This window comes from Nipponia nippon, unplaced genomic scaffold (assembly GCF_047370975.1).
Source record: "Nipponia nippon isolate SJK-2023a ecotype South Korea unplaced genomic scaffold, ASM4737097v1 scaffold_3, whole genome shotgun sequence".
Taxonomy (NCBI): Eukaryota; Metazoa; Chordata; class Aves; order Pelecaniformes; family Threskiornithidae; genus Nipponia; species Nipponia nippon.
This window is the reverse complement of record NW_028262347.1, coordinates 100,889,372-100,909,934: the sequence shown is the minus strand read 5'-3', so window position 1 is coordinate 100,909,934 and position 20,563 is coordinate 100,889,372. Positions and strand designations below refer to the sequence as shown.

Sequence of the window (20,563 nt, the reverse complement as noted above, 5' to 3'; positions counted from 1 at the left end):
CTGCTACACTATGAACAAGAACATTGTAAGTTTTTGTTTAAGTAAAAATGAATTGCACTTCTGGAGATGGGACATATGTATCACTGTCGCCCCACCGTCTACTAAATGTTCTGACTTATATTAATTTTAGGGAAGAAGAATAGGGCAGTAATAAAAGCCTTTCAGCACTATGTGAAATGGTGTAATGTGATGACATGCTAATTATACTCTGAAATGTTTCAAAAATATAAGAATAGCTATGTTCATTCTGAAAAAAAAAAGCAGGCAAAATTCTTGACAGTGCATTCCAGAACTTTCAAAATTTGTAGGCATTGGACATACCTGCTTTCTCGTTTTTCCGACTTGTATTCTATGGCTATCATTAAGAGCTTTAGTTTCGCAAACACCAGTCTGCAGGAAGAGAAGAGGCCAAGAGTCAGTCCTTTTTCACAACCAACATCACATATGTAGAGATGGCTGCGGGGTATGTATTTTCTTTGAGAATTTACACTAAGATCTTCTCCCACTTTTTCAGTTAGGTATACACAGAACATAGATTAAGGTCTTTCTATTTTGAAGATAATGAACACGTATTTTCCTAAAAATATAAACTGACAAGTTGAGAACAGTAGTATAAGCACCAACACCATGTTACTAAGTCTACTGAAGCAATAATAACAAAGGTCATGATACACAACATAAAGTTGCATTTGGGCTATAGTTGTGGATGTCTTGAAGAAATTTTTCAAATCTTTGCTGGAATTCAGCCATATGTTGATTGTAGTGTGCATTGCTTAGAAAATATGTATGTACTAAACTGAGAATACACTATTTATAAGTCAGTGCGACCTACTGTCACAGAGGAACAGCATGACTGGAAGCAATTTCTGACCGATGTATGGGAAGTACATTCTGATACTGTAATACACATTTTCTTCAGTTGTAAAAGTCTGTAAAAGTGGCTATTTCTTAAAACAACTCAAGGGTGATATTCATAGACTTGCAGAACTGTGAGTTAGCACAACACCATTTGCTTCAAGCTAATAGGCTTTCTGAGAATAAACAAAGAAACCAACCTTTTTTTTAAATAACTTGAAACGCTTTTCCAATTTTGTTATTGAAGTGCACACAAATTCAATACTTGCTTCCTATTCTATGAATTTGTCTCAAATTATTCTATCACTCACCTTTCAATTAGATGGCTGCCATCTTCTGTATCATACGCTAACTTTTGCAGTGCTCAGTGCTTCTTTACAAACTTCCTTACTTCAGTGTTATTAATATTTTTACATATATTTCGAGAACATTTATTTTCTTTAAGCAAATCTAAGCAATATTCTGTATACTTTGCATCAGTCACATACTTAGCAGAAAACAAGGACTTGGCTGCTGAACTGATAATATTTCATTTCTATAATAAGTTTCAGAAATCACTGTGAACAGTTAATTTCTACTATTTCTTCAGGATAAGAGAATAATTACAGATAATCATAGATATAGGGGTTCTGACAATGCTGAGGCAATGTGCTGTGTATCACATAAGGATATATAAAAAAGAATTTAGTTTTCATTGTTTAAGTTTTGCAATGTAATACCTGAGTATATTTTTTCTTAAAAAAATTGTGTTTTAAAGGATTGTAAAAATACCACTGTGGTCTCATTGTCTGTGGAGGCAGGTGGTATCTCAGTATTGGGAAGTAACCCAGAAAGACAGAGAGGGGCAAGATTCGTTTAACTTTTTTTTTTTTTTTTAATAATTAAAATTCTTATTCTACCCCCAGAACTCCAGTCAATGTCAGAAATGGGCAGACAAAATCCTGATAGTTACTGAATTCTTGATTAGCCCATCACCTCCCACAATATTAAGAGGTTAATGAAGCCTATCAGCTTCAAAAAAAAGAAAAAAATAAAAAATCAATTTTCAAACATATTAACACCAGAGTACCCTATGTGTTGTATTAAGACTATTACATACCTGTTTTAAAAAAGATGATACAATATAAGTTCATGAGCTGTGAATGTTGAGTTCTAAATCTATTTTTTTTTTTATTTTGACCACCTACATTCCTTTAGGAAACACATATAACTTCTCTTCCTTGATTTTCTAGTATTTGATAATCTATCTATATCTTCCTTAAAAGAAAAACACCCAACAAACACAACGTAAAGAGATAAGCACAATGCTACCCTAAGATTTGGCATCAGTATCTCATTCTTATCTACAGATTTACTAAAAATATTTAAGTGATAAAATAAATACGTTTATATGCACTTGGCCATGCAATTAAACATTAAGATTAATAAGTCTCACCATTTAACTGTATTGTGCATATTTATTTTAATACGATTAAAATGAGAAACAGAAAGATCTTATACCTGCTTTTTTTCCCCAGATACACAAAGAACCTTGTAATAAGAAGTTAGAACACTTTTTATCTCAAATTATTATGTAGAAGTCCACAAAAATTGTCAATGAGAGTACATGAGGCATTAATTTCTATTTTATTTTCAACTGTCAGCATCATCTGCTAACTACTGATGAACACAGGTGGTCATGAACAAAGGCTCTTAAGAATTTGAATCTGAATGTTTCTATCTACCCAGAGAGAAATAAATTGTTTTTGACATTATCTTCCTTCTTTACTGGTAAGATCATTGGCATAAATTAACCATAGATACCTGCTGTATTATTTGCATGTGAAAGTACTGAGGTATTTAGAATTTAAAGAAATTATAATTTTCCTTTCTGAGTAGCAAAACATGAAAACATAACCTTGATTAGTTCTTAATTATTTAATTTTGTACCAAACATTTAAAAAAATTATTTTAATTAAAAAATCTACGGGAAGGAAGTTTTTTCTTTTCAAAAAAATTTTTGATTGAAATCTTGTACACCATAAATCATTCAGTTTTTTTCCTCAGGGTCAGTTATAACATTTTTTGCTGAATTACTTTGACAAAGGAAAAGGTACTTTTCTCAGGAGAGAAAAAGTACTTTCAATCTACTTCCATGCCTTGGTTCAGCTGCAGTTAGCAAAAGTATTTTGATACAGGATAAATCACATTGCTATTCACCTAATGAAAAATACATGGAAAAAATATCATTCCTGATAAAAAACTAGTACCTTATAGTATCATCTTAAGCTGAGCAAACAATATCAGAATTGTTTCATAAATATATTATTTGTCATAAAAAATAGTTTGAAAAGATGACAAACTGGCAACTGGTGCTTTTTTTGGGTACTTGCTAGCACGCTGTGTTTCTTAGGAGTTGGAAGTATGATAAAATCAGGTACTGTACTTTACTTTCATGGAGCAGCAGTGTCTAAAACCAGTGCAGTCAATGAGGTTTGTATGTTGGAATAGAAATTATCATAATATATATTTAATAACCCAAATATCCCTTTTAAAGGTTTGTTAATATCAGGCTCAGCTAATTTCTAATCACATGAAACTGGCAAAAGCATGAGCACCTTCCGCTTTCAACCTACAGCTGGATTCTTCCAGATGCTGAGCACTCATGTATTGCTCAGGCAAGGAAAAAAATTTAAGCAAATAATCCAATAGTAGAATTTCACAGAACTATTGAAAAATTTAAAAGTAAGCACTGATGTAAGCGGTTATCTGATCAAACGTAATACGATGTTTGTTAGCAAGATTTTTTGGGGTCTTGTTAAAATATTTGAGATGTATTTTACAGGTGTCCTACTAGATCATTACATGCACTTCTACTATTGCATTATAATTGCTGGACCTTTTTAAGTATGCTACCGAAGAGTACATGACAAGAGAAGTTAGTGGAGGAATCAGAAATTAGAGATGCTAAGAAATGGAAAGCCACTGGCTGAAATCTATCACATATATAATACAGAAGACACTGGTGGCGTTGCAATGTTAGGTGCAACTCCTGTAGTTTTATAAAAATTAGGAAGAATTCATTGGCTACCAGTATTGGAAAATTTGCTCAGAAGGTAAGAGTATTTAAACTACTATTACAGTTATTTCCAACTATAATACTGTTTATCTTACATGACTGTTGAATTATTATTTACACCTCAGAAAGACAGCAAAAAATTTGAGCATTCTGTGAAAGGATAAGAAACCCTAACAGGCCACCTCAGAAATACAGAAGAATGAAAAAAATACAGCTGTGCCGTGTGTATGTGTAATCACGCAGATGTTTCTGGATCTGTGATTGCTATGTATCTTACATTGATGCAGAGCAGAAGTAACTGCACTGAAATAATGGAATCATTAGCTTAATGAAAAGTGAACAATACCAGTGAGGAGTTTAGTTTACTAGACAGGCTTTAGTTAAGTAGGCAGTTCCATGTCAGATTAGAATTTTAACCATAATCTCAGCTGTGAAGAGACACAGAGATACTACATATTCAAGGTATGTTTCCTGGTCTAATCCCATCTGACCAATAAAATGAAACACAATTATATTTTATATTTTGCAAGTTACGAATAACTGGCTATAAAGAAGTACTCATTGCCAGGTTCAGTGCATGAAAAACATTGTTCACACTTACTGCCAAAACAGTGAAGAATGCACTTTTTAATTTCTTTAGTCAGAGTCAGGAATCAACAGATGTATCAGAAATAGATTTGAAACTGATGAAAAGTATTACATACAACAATGCCTAATGCACCTGCATGGCAACACTTTAAATGTACTTTAGTACTTCAAGTAAACATTTCCTTGATGTATCTGAATATAATATACAGGTTTTGAACTCTTCTATGATATGATATGAGGCTGCTTTATCTTTGAAGGGTCATCATGGGAAGTATCTGGAAAAGGGTCTTGTCACCCCAGTCTTTAAATGATCTTCTGGTTGAAGGTTACAATAGTTTAGCTTCCTGTCTCCAACAGGGTAACAAATGGGGAAAAGAAGGAAGAAAGAAGAAGAGACGAGGGAGAAGGAAGAAGAAAAAAGAAAAAAAAAAAAAAAGAAAAAAGGAAAAAAAGAAAAAGAAAAAAAAAGAAAAAAGCTATCAGCCCTGTCATGTGCAGAAGCTGAGCATTTGGTATGGGTCTTTTAAGCACTTATTCTATAGACCTAGCAAAGTTTTTAGCAATAATGTTGCTGATTATCTACTCATGCATGGCTGTGGAAAAGGCCTTTTGTCTTTTCCTTAGGAGATCAAGATCTTATGGGGTCATTCAAAGACCAAAAGGAAAACCCTTCTATTAAATTCTATGAGAATGAGTTGTAAACAATTACCATAAGTTAAAATAATAAAAAAACACACTGAAGTGGGCCAAGGTTTGCATAAATCAACCCAAAAAGTCATTGTACTCTTTAAATCTAGCACAGTGAAAAGACCTCCAAGACTGGAACTCTACTAGGATAATGTGGAATTCATCATAGCAGGAACAGTAATCATCTAGAGGGAATACAGAATACCAAGTATACATTTTAATACAACAACACATAGAGAATATGGGTGAATCTTGATAAAGATCAGGCTATTTTCTAGTGGGTTCATGAGTCATTATATAAACAATCTAATAGAGTGTATAGAGAGTGACTTATGTCACTCATGATAATATGACATACATCACTCAATGACATACGTTACTCTCTCTATATACACACAGAAGCACTTAATACAAATTAATTATTTGTAGCAGTTCCAGTCAGTGGCTGCTGATAAGACCAAGAGCAGGTGAGCCAATAAATTTGCTGCTCACAGTAATGGATACCACTACCATTACTAGGATGGTAGTGAGAACGGGAGCTGAATATTTAACAGTTTTTGGTTGCTGACCTGTCAGTCTGTTATAAAAACACAGAATGTAAGAAATGTCAATACAGAACTACATTGATTTTCCTCTGTATTTCCCACATCAAATATTATCTTGGTTTACAAGATGGTTCCTGATTTGAAATGCAATGGAAGTGCTGTGAAGTGTTGTGGAATACATCCTACTCCAACACACACCTGGCTAAAGAGTTTCATAAATATTTGTCTTGCATTACTTTTGTGTACTCTTATCCTGCTAAACAAAATTATCATTCCACTGTTCTTTCTGGCACTGAGTAAAGCTGATCATGTTGGAATAAGAAAACTAAGTAAGGATATTGTTCCTGCAAGAGCTCTACTGAAGGTTTTAAGCACAAAGAAACCAAGCTTGCTTTATAAAAGTGGATACTGTTAGTTTTCTAGGTATGAACAGGAAACATGGCTGCCACATATACAGAGTTTTGAATTAATAAACCAAAATTTGTCCAGTAATTACTAACCCACTAATTATTGCTTGTACCAAGTGTAGTAAAATCCCAGTTATCCAAAACTATGGTGTAAGCATCGGTAACGGTAACATAGGCCTCCATACTTTAAACCCATTAAAGGGGAAAGAATTGTGGGAAGCTGTAAGGCCTCTGGGCTGATCTATGGATACTTTTCTATTGAAGCAGCCTTTTCATACTTGTGAAAAGGTTGCTGTCCACGGAGATGAAATTAGGGAGCACAGTGGGACCTTACAACAACATCTGTTTTCATGTATTGGCTCTTGCTATCTCACAGGTGTGTCTGAGGAAAATATTTAGCACGTAATTCATTGGCTAGGTGGAGGCAGTGGGGGTGGCCAACCTTTTGCTGGGGGCACCCAGAGGAGGGTTTCTAAGAGTGCTTGGAGGAAATTGTAAAATATAGGAGATGTCTCTGGCAGAATCAGATAGAGTCTGATTTCAATCACGGGCAGAAGATGGAAAGCTTCATTTAGAGTCTTGTCAGTCTAGAGGCTGTCTTGAGGCTTGGCCACTACCTGAGCTAAGCTTAGGTTTATTGAGTCTAAAATTTGACACTCATCTGCAATGTTGAAAAAATCCTGGGTTCAGAAAATGCTCTTAATTTAACAGTTACGGACTGATCCAGCATCACTGCTTCAGAGGCAGAAAACTGTACTGGTCATATTATGTGTGTCTTAAATCTCAAGAGTTCAAAAGTGCCTAAGATTTACCTCACCCTCTGAGATGTCAGAAATCTAGTTGAAGAGAATGATACAAAGATAGAAGCAAGAACTTGAAAGCTACAAGTAGCACATGCTGTCCTTGTTCTGTGAAAGACTGGCTTAATTTGGAGTCACTCTCAGACTAGGAAGTGCTACTACTATGAATATACACAGAAGAGAAATAATATGTTGTATAGCTGAGAGAGAATGCACACAAGCGCTGAATGTCACCTATTCGCCTAACTTAGTTCACCTTTGTCAGGACAGTGAGGTTTCTAAGGCTTCTGTGATTAGCTCCCCAAATGGTGTGTTATAAAAACATACAAAAATCTTCATGACTAATATGGGAACATATGCCGTAGTTATATACCATGCAACAATATGCTGCACAAATACAGAGATAATGACATCTCTATAATTTTGCCTTTTATTAAAACATGGCTGTGACATTTGATTGAATGAGTGACTTCAAAAATAGAACCAACAGAAATAGGCCCGATTTAACATATATTAAGAGAAGTGGACACTTTCATATGCTGTTTCCACTGCTAGGTCAAGTGTGAATCTATAGATGTGCTAGCCTCACTAGGAAAATTTTTGGGTGGAGAATGGTGGGCCTAGAACCTAGGTGAAGGTTAGCCTTGCATTAGTAAATACAGAAGGCCCACTAGAAGACTCTGTGCTAGTGGGGAACAGTTTGGTTAGTTTACTCTTCAATCAGCATCATCCACACCTGGTCCAACAATATCCAAGGGCACAGAATGATAGGAATTACATTCACATATTGAAAATATATTGATGGGAATATGTTCACACAGTACACACGCATACACTCAGAGTTATAAATAAAACTTGCAGACTGATATTAACTTCTATTTCCATCTAAATCTTCACCCTGGTGTTGACATCAAAAGCTTGAAATTCTGCAACAATATTGAGTGTCCCATCCCCACTGAAAGAGGAGATGTTTCTGCGCTCTCTTTATGTTTGTTATCTAAACTGTATTGCAGCCTATTTACTGAAGAACCACATTCCTAGACCGGCTATCAAGATCAATAACCTGAGGAAGCAGCACATCTCATTTAGTCTCAGGGTCATCGACTGCATGAATTTTAAAAGCTAAATTACAAAAACTGTTTTCAAAGTCCATAGATTTTGTGGATAGTTGATCACACCAAGCCTGACCACTGATTTTATTTCCCCTTCACAAACCAATGCAACAGACTTTTTGCTGTCCTTCAGTTCTTCTGGAAATTGAATAGCCAGTTCTTACAGGAATGAACATATCTATGCAACAAACTCATTAATACATAATACTACATTTTAATTTTCAACGTGCTTTAATTAACCTGAATTTAATAGAGTTATTAAACTGTTGGAAAATTTGAGATGAATCTTTTTCTTTAATTTAAACTAGGAAATATAGTTAATTAAGCCTCCTGATAATCAAATGCTTGAGGAGAGCTCCAAAGTTTAGACATGTTTCTAAATCTCAATAAATGCCCTTTCTTTATTGATTATTTTATCTCAGCTCTACCAGCACAGTTAAATGAATGTCAGCTTCATGTCAAATACAGTCTCAGTCACATGTTTCTAAGAACTCATATAGAAATGCAGCTATGTTTGACAATGGTTTGGCATGGAGATTTAGTTTTCATGATTGTAGTTAGTGTAAACAGCACAAATGACCATTCATTCTGCATATCATACAAATTTCTAGAATGCATTATAAGATTTTCTGTTTCAAGATATCCAGGCAAAGTTTTGTGCTTGCAGTATAAACATTTTCCCTCAATAACCTAGTCACAGTCTGGTTAACACAGTGGAGGGATGGATTGTGAGCCCCTTCATTTTAGTAGCAAATTGGAGACTGGGCTCTATCATAGCTACACATCCCAGAAAAAGATAGATTTTTTTAATGGATAACATTTGTCTAACAGTTCTTTCTTCCTCATTCTTATGCCATAACCTATGTTTAAGGTACTGTAAAAATCACAAAACGTAGGAGAAGTGATGGGAGTTAAAGCAAAATCATTCTCCTTTACATATAGATTATATCTTCTTCTTCTATTTCCTCCTCTAAGAATGGAGTCTGCAGAAGCTTTTCTACATTATCTAGTTAGATATGAAACTCTTCAGATTAGGGTCTGTTTCTTTTTAAGCATTTTAAGCAATAGTGCCTAGCAAAAGCTGTCCACAGTCTTTGTTGTGCCCTTTTGGTACAGCTGTAATGAAGAACAATGCCAGCAGAAGAGGAAATATGATTGTGCTAACTTATCCTGACTATGTTTGTGGCCACAGTATTTATCATACAAACCTTGTGCATACAAATCTATGATTCACAGAATCATTCTAGGACAAATATAAGGATATTCAGTCTCTCAAAATAAAGTTGTAGCATGGCTTATGCTATGGTTATATACTATATGCTTCAAATACTCCTTTCTTGTTACAGAATAGACATATTTTTTTCTGACATATTTCATTTGTTAAAAGTGGTTTGCAGCCAGTTACACAGAGCTCTGGATGCCACACTGCTTATATGACTCCACTACGTCTGTTTCAATTAATGAATAGTTTCCTTGGAATGGGACATAAGCCCTCGGTGACACCGGCAACCACTATTCAAAGAATGGGAATCATTAGAAGAAACAATAGTACAGCACTTACGAGTAAATAACTCCATTTAAATGGATTACTGATGAATTCGTTCAACACTGAAAACATTTATGCTTTCATTGACAATCACTTAATTCCAAATCTCTTCTGAAAACAGGCATTACAATGTTTGGAATACTTCCATGCAGTCATTGCTTTAATGTTTATTTTACTGGATCCCATCTAATGTAGCAATATTAGGACTGTAGCAGAGTGAAAAGGTCTCCTGCAGAAACCTTAGATTTCACTTGAAAGAAGGCAAACACTTATGTATATTAATATGTATTTCTACTTACTCACAAACTGCAGGGAAGGACAAACCCACAAAGGCACTAGACAGATATTCTGTATACATTTCATTTGCAACTCCTTCCAGGTAGTATTTCTGCCACGTATCCTCCTCAATCTAAAACAAAGAAACACAGATGCAGAGTTCTGAGTAAAACCAAAAGCTTTCTTTAAAATTTACAAACAACTGCTTAAACATGAATCAGATTTTAACCAATAGGTCAGTAGACTGTTATGGCAATTAATATTTCTTATTTTTACAAGATTTCCTGGAATGTAAAAAAAAAAAAGAAGAGAGTCCATCTAGTCAGTAAATCAAGTATCCTATGTAAAAATAATACGCTTAATTCTTCCCAGGCACATTCAGCATGAGGTGAAATAAGGTTGTAGAGAGCTTGAGGAAAAAAGTTTCTCAATTTTCTCTTTCTGAAAATTCTCTAGTGAAATGGTTGCATTATATTGTTACTTGAGTCTCTCTAACAATGTTTCAATTATTTTCACCTTGTTTAGAAATTGATCAGCAGTCAAAACTCATCATTTAAAACTATAAATTTTTTTTCTTCTCTGCATCTATAACTAACAAGGAAATATGAGAAACAAATATTGAAACAATTTCTTCAATGGTCATCAGTGCTTTAGGAAAACAACTGAAGAAAACTTCTACTGCTAAATTCAGACATCTTCTACTGTTGAAGGTATGAAGGAAAACAAGTCAGAGGTGCTGTAGGACTACCATCAAAAGCTCAACATATTTGCCTAAGCAGAAGTTTCTAGTGATATTTGAGATGTTCCTGCAATCCCATCTAGCTTCCAGCTGCTGCCCTGGGGTCTGTGGACGCCATGTCATACCTATAAAGCTTATGCCTCAGACACTCTGTAAGGTCTTTCAATTAGCATCGAACACCTACATTAAGGTAACTGGATCGAGCTGCTTAGTATCCATGAGCAGGCATAGCACTATAATTCAGAAGAGCAAATACAAAGCTAGCTGATACGACTGGAAATATGGCATATGCTGAAGGTGAGAGAGAACTGTTGAAATCCCAGTTCTCTATACTGTAATTTGTGCCCTCATCCAAAGTTTGTTTGAGATTTGACTGTAATTCCCACTGAGAACCTCCTAGGCAAACTAGGGAAAAACACCACAAACACGCAGCCTGAAATATCTAAGGCTTCACATCACACAATTACTTCCCTATTTATTACATCACATTAAAATAGAGAAAAAATTACAACCACAATGGGACATTCCTGCTTTCACTAGTTGTGCTATATAAATTGTGTAAACAGAGAAATTCACATTTTCAATAATTACACACAGCACCAAAAATGTATGTATGCTAATACAGTATATATAAAATTAGTGAGAAACATGTCAATTACCTCAGACTAGCAAAAACAATGTGATATATTCCTTTCTTTTACATTACCACATTTTAATTAACCAGAGTCTATCTGACTAGATAGTAAATAGGAAAAAAGTAAAAAGAGAGAGGTTGAGAGATCGGAGATTTTAATTTTCTTAAATAAGGCACACGATTTTACGGATCATGGAAATACTTACCTTGTAATTTAGTTCATGTCTAAAAGCTATGTTTTATTCTTTGCAAAAAAATAAAGAAACTCTTAGTTCCACTGTTTAGCGTAGCCCCATTATGGTCTTCATCTTACAGAGCAGAAAGTTAGACAGTATTGAGTTCAGATGTGAGGGCCATAATGAGAAATTATTTATTTAAAAACTATTGGTAGAGATTTGCAAAGCTACCTGAGAGGTTGAAGTACCAAATACCAACTGATTTGAGAAGAACTTGGATAACTATATATCTCTGAAACATTTCACAATTTGTCTTTTTCTGATATCCCCAGCTTTTCCGAAAGCTCAGTCTACATTGTGTAAAGAGATGATGATACTAATCCTGCAGGATACAGAGCTGTAGCAAGGCCCAATGAAGTGGCAAAAAGGATGCTTCAGGAACATCCATCCTCATAAATTACTACAGCTAAGGCTCAAGTGCTTTAATCTACACTGCTGATCTTGCTTGTCTGAAGTCCCAGAGCCAGTGGAATGGCAACCAGCTAAATATGACCCAGATTTTTTTTTTCCCCATTACATAGAGAACTCTCAGCATTTCAGAAATTCTTATTGAAGAATTCAGTCCAACAAGATAAGCATCTTATTAGTGCTTTAAAATTTTGTGCAGCTACATTACTGCCCACTATGTCAAATGCCTAGGATAATATCCAGTCAATGATTTTAATGATTTGAAATGCCTTATGGCAGCAAAACATAGGCCTGTATATTCTTTACGGTAAAAGCATTATGGTATGTTAGCAAGAGTGTGGGGTTTGTTTCCAAACAGCAATATAAGTGTACATCTCTGTCAGTATTCAAGAAAAGAAATTAATACATGGGATGTAAGTGACCTGGGTAAAGGCATCCAAATTAATTTTTCAGCTATTCAGCAATAAAAGAAATTGAGAAAAGCATCTTCAAGCAACAATTTATCTTTGTCTATTGTGTCAAACTACAGCTGTTTTAAAACAACATTAAAGCAAGAGGTTCTTGCATAACATACAGGGCTTAAAGGAAATCTCATCATGTAAATTCAAAAAAGGATAAAAATTTAAGATGGGAAAAATTAAACGACATACTCTAATCACCAGACAAGTTCAGGTCTGTGACCAACAACATACTCTATGCATTTATAATGTATCCAGCAACTGACTTTCTACCTCTTAAATTTAAAAATGAACTCATGCCTACATGATATCATTCAAGACTTTTTTCTGGATATTAATTCTATTTTTCCTTTAATTGTTTTGTTTATATTGTTGTTTCATTAGTTTTACTTATTATTATCCTACTCTAAATTATGCTTCTAAACAAGGTATAATCAGATGAAAATGTTAAGTGGTTAACAAAACTTTTAAGCTAAGTAATTGATATTTTTTAATTTTAAATTAAATCCTTAGGAACTTTTAAAATCTTATATGTTTTATGAAATAAAATTATATGAGCACAAGCTGTAAAAGTAAACTACATTTTAAAAACAAAAGCTATGGAGTTATGGAGTCCTATTCATTCCCCAAGAGTCTAGAATGGATTTTGCTTGTTCCATCTTATACATTTTTATTAAACACTTAATATTTTCTAAAAGTTCTAAGTTATAGTTCTGTATTCCATACTCTTACTCCAGTTCCAAATCATGAAGCTCATAAAACCCCATAAAATAAGAATTCTATAGAAAGCAGTGATGTTCCTCTTCCTACTTCTTTTTTTGCTTTTTTGGAGAGCTCTCTTCATCTCCGCTTCCCCTGCCTGTGGTTCCATAAGTCTCTGCCCTTGACTCTGCCTCTTTGTTTCTCTTCTCTACCATATCATTACCTAACATCACCCACAATACCAACAGAACTGTTTCTCTAGGCTAATGTCCTGTATATTTTGCTTTCTATTTCCCTCTTAACTCCTTTATCCAAATGGAAATGTCAGCCTGCCTAACTGACATGTACTAGAGGATGTATAGCCACCAACTGACAGTGCTTTCACTGACAGAGCTCTTTATCTTACTTCCCCATCAGCGGTGTTACCACCTCCTCTTTTAGGTTCATAATGTGGTTATCTTTGCCTGCTTCAATCCAGTCACTTATTCTATGCTTAAATCATACAGATGTCTTGTCTTCCCACTAATCAGGATAATCTGTGAAAAAGCGTCTAAATCATGTTGGAAAAAAATTTCACCTTTAAAAGCTTTAAGAGTCAGCAAGACCAATTCCATGTCAAACTAGCATTTTATGGATAGACAGTACCAAAAAATGAGGGATACAGTACTGTCATACATACTAAGCGCAGTGAACAAAATCAGGATTATATTATTCATTACCAGGAAATACAGCAACAGCCACATTAAAAGGCTTCAGACAGGGAATTACAGCTGAGCCTCTACGGTTGCAGAAGCACATGTCAGGAGTGCACTGTCCTAGCAGCATATATGAGAGCTACAACTCTGCTAATTGTCCAACTTAAAGAAGAATTTTCATACCATGTCCACACATGGCATCTATTGAAATGCTATAATCATTATAATGCAGAGCTTTTCAAACACTTCTACAACTTAAAAGCACCTCTTCCCTGCAATAGCCTGATCCACAGCTCATTTAAACCACTCAAACCTTCTCTACTGATTCTGACACGCTTAGGATCATTGCCTGAACAGCACAAAGCAGAACGAAACAACAGTGTTTCGATGCAATGATTTAAGTTAGAAAAAATAAACCAAAATAAATTTCAGATTATATCATTATTATGTTATACTGTTATATTATTAAATAAAATGTATTATATTGTTATATTATATTATTGAATAGTACTAATAGAACTTTCATTGGAATTTGGTGTGACACAAATCTCTTGGACAAATGATTTTTTCAACATTTAAAAAATCTGAATTCCACAGCTATTTTGACAAGACTTGTATAGTATTTTATATAAGTTTGCATTTTTATTCTACAGGTTGAGCACTGATTTGGGATTCACCTATTTTTTTCCGCAAGTTAAACTAGTCAAAAGGTACTCTTTCAGAAGAATGTTCTGAAGAAGGAGGATTGAAACTTTTTAAGAATCCAGTGAAATATAAATTACAATTAATTTATTTCTTTTAAATTTTCGTCTTCTTTTGATAGGCTGCCAGGTAACCAGTTACTTTAGTTCTGGAGAAGTAAACGACTGCAAGAATAAACTGCAATATGGAGATGTTCCAAATCATACACTCCCTGACAAGTAGGCTGTAAACAATCAAGAGAAATTTCTTCCATTGCAATTGTTTCACCATTCAGAGACCATGTGGGATGCTAAAAGGGATTTGCATTGTGTTATTCTCCACCACACACAGAGAAGTCATATCACATTTTTTATAACCCTTTTATTTATGTGAAGCTTGCAAATGTTGCTGATCAGCAACTCTTTATATACAGAAAACAGATAAAGTGCAGGCTTGGTAAAAAATAAGAATAATGATAGCAAGGACATGTTTGTAACTTATGGTCTATTTTTGTGGCTTTTTCTTAGATTGACACCACCTGGGGTTGGAAAAAATATACAAATACATTATGCGTTTCTCCTTTCTTCCTTTGCTTTCTTTTCTTTAGGCAGATGGTTTTGGTTTGGAGGAAGGAACTGCAGATCAGACCTATAGTTAAGCGCTTACCCTTAGTCAAGGACCAAGAAAGGACTGGAAAAAACCCAAACTCATTCACAAAGCAGTGATCAAGCTTCATAGATATTGGTTAGTGTTAAATCAACCTTCATGAAGTGATTGGAATGTTTAAGATATGTTCTGTTAGGATACCATGAAATGTTGATTAATGAATTCAAAGAATTGCTGATATTTAGGATGCTATAAAATGTTATTATAAGATAATGATAATAATGGACTAAAGATGATCTTTGCATTTTATCTCTGCCTGAACCATGACGTTTTCCCTGTGATTTCAGAGATTGTCACCTGCCTGGTATTTTTTGAAAGGCAGTACCTGCTGGTCTGCTAGAAATGAAACAATTATTAAGAACCTCCAGTGGTCAATATTGCTTTCCTAATTCCTTGAGTCTTGCAGTTACCCTGAGTTTTAATAGTAATAATAATGGTTAATATTAAGGTTCCACAGATAAACATAATCAGTTTCTCCCAAAATCCATGACATTAAAGTACTAATTTCAAAACCCTTAAAGTGAGAAAAAATACTTCAGGACTCACTGTGTTCTTGACTAATTTAAGGCTTTGTGATGGTATTTTAAAGTCTGCTGCTGCAGTGAACTTCAAAAACTGAATCCCTAAATAAATCTGATTCTTCATAATGTGTATTTATTTTCCTTTAAAATATTTAGCCATAACTTGAGTGATTGTCATCCAGTCCGTCTCTGGACTTACTGATACTTATGTACTACTTACCCATACTTATCTAACATTAAGAATAAGTTGCCAAAACTTAAATGTTAATGTAGAGATGAAAAAAATCTGTCCCATATGCACCTGCGAAATGGATGTTTCACATGTCAGTTGCCTGAAAACAATGGGGAATAGTTAAATGTTACGTAAACTTTATAGAAGCAAAAAGAGCTGAATTTGGGGTGAGTTCGGTTCAAGATGCTACTAATCAAGGTTACCACAAATGTCATCCAGTAAAACTACAAAAGTTATTTATCCGGCTAGTGAAATGTATACCTTGATTTTAGCGTACCTGAAAATATTGCTGTGTTTACAAACACAAAAACAACCTTGATTTTAACTTGTAAAACAAAGAAAAACCTACAGTAGTTTCATGGTTATAAAGATAACTTCTGTTACTGCAAATAATTACTGGTCTATCGTATTTCAGCTCCTGACAGCAGAATCTGAATACTTGTATTTTCTACCTTTGTACAGTATGGACTAATACAGTTGAGACAAAGAGAACAGATTTCATTTCAGTGAAAAGTTTTCTGTGGTAAAGCTTTGCTTGTTGGCCGAACAAACGCATTCCAGCAGAAAGCATAAATCTATCTTTACTAAGCGTTGTGGGTTCCAGGAAGCCAAATGTGCTAGTTTAGTTCTGATATCAGAGTGACACCAGGCTTTATCTCCTGTTCATCGTTACCTCTGTGGATAAGTACCAGTTTGAGAAGTTAGGAATTTAGGTCATACAATCACACAGGTTGGAAGGAACCTTTAAAGATCATCTAGTTCCAACCCTCCTGCCATGGACAGGGACATCTTTCACTAGATCAGGTTGCTCAGACCTCCATCCAACCTGACCTTGAACACTACCAGGGATGGGGCATGCCATCTCCAGAGAAAACCTTTATTATTTACTGGAAAATACTGTCTTGGTAACACCAATTGTGAATAATTAAGCAAATACTGCTTTGGAATGAGGGGATGTGTCTTTGCTGGCAGAGTAATTAAAGCAGAAGTTAATGCCACCCAATATTTAGAGTAGAATAAAATGTAGCAGAAAAACTGCAGTGAGGAACAACACAAGAACACCAGCAGGCATGAAGTACACAAGCACAATAGGTGGAGCACTTCAGAGCAGGAAAAATAACCAACAAAAAGCCTTGTTATTATTGGATCCTGCTGTCGTTTATTCTTTTCCCTTTTACCTCTTCTCATTTCTTGCATGTTATTTCCATTTTCATTTAGCCTTATACATAGGCCTCTGCAGATCTTATATAAGGTATAACTGTTGAATGAAGACACAATAATTGATCAAGGACAATTCTATTCCCTTTTTTTAATTTGGATCTCCTTCTTTACTCATTAAATATTGTACACCTCAAGCATACTACCAAGCAATGACAAAAGGCACTTCTACATGCCTTTCGCTACAGACAATGAGCATCTGTCTTTATAAAAGACCTCCCCCTGCATGATCCTAAGGAGAAGACTTTGCAGGTCATTCTGTTATTTTTATCCCTTAAGTTAAATAACTAAGATACTTCAAGCTGACACTGCAGCAACATGAGTAAATGTAACATTCTAGAAATATAACAAGACAGTGCAATTAGTGGTTGATCCATCAACAAGGAATCATTCACTATCTTCTACTGGTGACCACACTATAAATTATTAAGAATAAGTACATAGCATTTTCTTTTGACTTTGATATTAAATCATAGCAAAATGTTATCACAGGATGCTGTGTTGGTACAAACAGTAAGAAGTAATTTTTTTCTTCAGAGACCTTATAAACTCAAGAGGAAATTTTAACAAATAGCAACAAAAATTTAAGTTATTCCAAACCACAGCTAGGAAGAAAGGTAAAGAGAGTTTAGTTAACTGTTGGACCTCACACAGAACGTGCCATACCAGCACAACGACTTGAATCTATATCTCCCAAGTTCCTCTCTAGTACTATAAGCACGTGATTATCTTCCCCTATGTTACACTGCAATTCTATCTCCTGGATAGTCATAAAACAAATTACCCACTGATTCAATAGCCTATATGAAGAATAGCTGGAAAATGACATAGTGTATCCCAAGAGAAGAAATGTAATTTTCATCTGTATCTTTTTTTAAGTCGCAATGCTCCTCTGGTCTCCTCTATCTGTATATAGATACAAAGTTGTTATCAGCAAATATATTTACATAATACAATCATTTCCTAGTGAGACATGTTGACAGAGAGATGAAAAAATGATGTACATCTTGCAAGAACATCCATTAGTATTGCCAGGAAAAAACTTAAACTCTTAATACATCCCAGTCCTAGCCCCTAGCAGTGTAATTATCAGGAGCTCTGCAGCCCCAACTGATCTATCTCATTCATAGCATTTGCTTCTCAGTGTAATGACGTAAATAGTTACTTGAAAGAGATTGAGTATATCTGAACCTGATAATGCTATATAATCTCTTCTGTCAAGATCTAAGTCTCACTATCAAGACAGAGAACTAATGCTAGAGTTGTAGTGTGACCTAGGATCTTTTATTGCATTTTGCAAGGAAAAACAGGGAGAAGATCCTTGGGTGTCTTTATAAATATTAAGGAAGTGACTCAATGAAAATTCCTTTATAGCACAATAAAAGCAGCTGTGAAGTCTGCTCCCTAGCATTGAATAATCTCAGCTCATCACCACCCAGGAAAGAGCACAGAACAGTACAAAGCCTTTGAGAATAATTTCAGATGTTTGGAATAAGATCATCCATTTGATATTTTAGACATATATTTACTTTGATAAATAACCCTATCTAACTGAATAATAAAAAAGCCCACAAAAAGTACAGTATATTAATGAGTTAATTCTATTCATGATCTTTCTAAAATAGCACTTGAATATTTTAGTTCTGTTATTGAAGTGATCTTGCTTTATTCTAATGGCCTAACTTTTTTTGTTCAGCATACGTGTCCCAGTATGCAGTACTGTGCCTAAGCGCATGCAATTTAGAAATTCTGAACAGTCTTCCCAAAATTATAAGGTTTATATAAAAAAAATTAAATAAAGTGTTGTGTAAACAACATGAAAGGAGTTACCTATTTTCTTTCTAAAATACATATAAAATTTTCTCTACCAAGATGCCCAGAAGGCCATGTAGAGAAATGTTTTACAAAAAATGCCTAGAAAATAACATCTTCACTGAGGGAATTTTTTTGAGCCCTTGCCAAGCTGTTTTCATCTACTTCCATCTAACACAGGGACTCCTGCTGCCTAGGCTCAGAACACTTCCAGGGCTTCCTGACATTTAATTTCACAATTCTCTTCCCCACAACATTGTGGGCTTTTTTTCGAACAACATAGATAAGAATAAAAATAAAAGTACACACAGAATATTTTTGATTGGTAGTTGAAAAGAAGTTGTACATTGAAAGCAATGTATTTTAAACATTTCCTCATGTTCACCTATACTGCCTTTTCAGTCCACCCAAATTGCTTGTGTGAATGTCTGGTTTTATTATGTCTTTAGGTAAGAATATCAAAATCTGACAGATAAATACTTGGCTGAAAGCAGTTCATACATTCCTAGTGAAGCTTCTTAGATTTAGTCTTATAATTGAATTTCCTTAAGTATTATAAATTATCAACTACCTCTTTACTCAATTCCATTATCTGCTTAAATCAAAGCTAACAGGTGTGCTTAGTGGTATAAAAATTTTACAACCTCAGCCAACTATTCCCGCAGTTCTTTCTGTATGCAAGAATATTTTTTAAAATTGGCATGAAAAGAGTATGCTTTATAAAACATATGTTAATTAAGATTAGCTCTAATTTCAAATGAGAGGTATATGCACATTTTTCATTGTTCATACTTATGGAGAGTCTTGTAGTAGGTCAAAGCAGAGAGAGCATTCTTGAAATATGACACCTAGTTCTTCTTTAGGTGCTAGCCTTGATAGTTATGAACTTGAAGGCATATAGGCTCTACTTCTAACACTTTCAAATTCACAAAACAGGGCAGTATTTCTATCCAATCATAAAAAAGATAGATTGGTGTTGATCTATTCAAATGACTGACTGAAAAATGCAGTCCATGGTAGACTTCAGTCCAAGACGAATATATCACTCTTATCACAAGGACTGATACTATTTGTAAATAGCAAATAGTTTTCAACCACAACAATTTTTAATTCCTGGACTCAATGATTAAAAATATTATGTTCAGTCAGACCTTTCAGAGAACAAATGCCATTGGGAACAGGCTACATTAACAGTTGGTCTAAATCCTGTGAGGAGGATCAGGTAATCAGTTTATTATGCAGCCTCCTGAAGAACTTCACAGTAAGTTGAAAAGTTCCATTCCCTCCCCACCCCCCTTTTAAAGTTCTCCTTCATGTGAAGAAATTCACTGTGCATACCCTAGTCTCATACTTTAACAGTTCAAGGCTGTCTAGGTGGCCAAAAATAAATAGCAAACCAGTTCATGTGTCCCATCAGTGTAGGTAAGCACCTGACTGATGTAAATCTGTGTGGCTTTATTATGTCTCTCTTTCACCCTGGACTAGAAAGGAATGTAGTGGGAGAAGTGGGCATTGCATATGTGGGTGTGAGCAACAGCTGCCAAAAGAGCCCACAGAACATTCCTCTCAAAATAGCTTAGAGGAGAATTGAGACTGCTTTAGATCATTTTTCAGATCTGGAATGAGGTGTACTGTCTTACCAAGAGAGGAAAGATAAAACTAATTTGTTTGTGGATTTGTGTTACAC

General features: G+C 34.7%; 1 protein-coding gene across 22 annotated transcripts in view; it reads right to left on the bottom strand.

The window, feature by feature from the left end:
- Window positions 1-20,563, bottom strand: part of KCNMA1 (potassium calcium-activated channel subfamily M alpha 1) — a 523,932-nt gene that overhangs the window by 125,586 nt on the left and 377,783 nt on the right. For all 22 annotated transcript variants that reach the window (XM_087767664.1, XM_087767663.1, XM_087767665.1 and 19 more), the window contains 2 exons: window positions 9,898-10,007; window positions 322-390 (listed from right to left, as the gene is read on the bottom strand). In XM_087767664.1, the coding sequence (XP_087623790.1) occupies window positions 322-390; window positions 9,898-10,007 (179 nt within the window). The remainder of the gene's footprint in view (window positions 1-321; window positions 391-9,897; window positions 10,008-20,563) is intronic.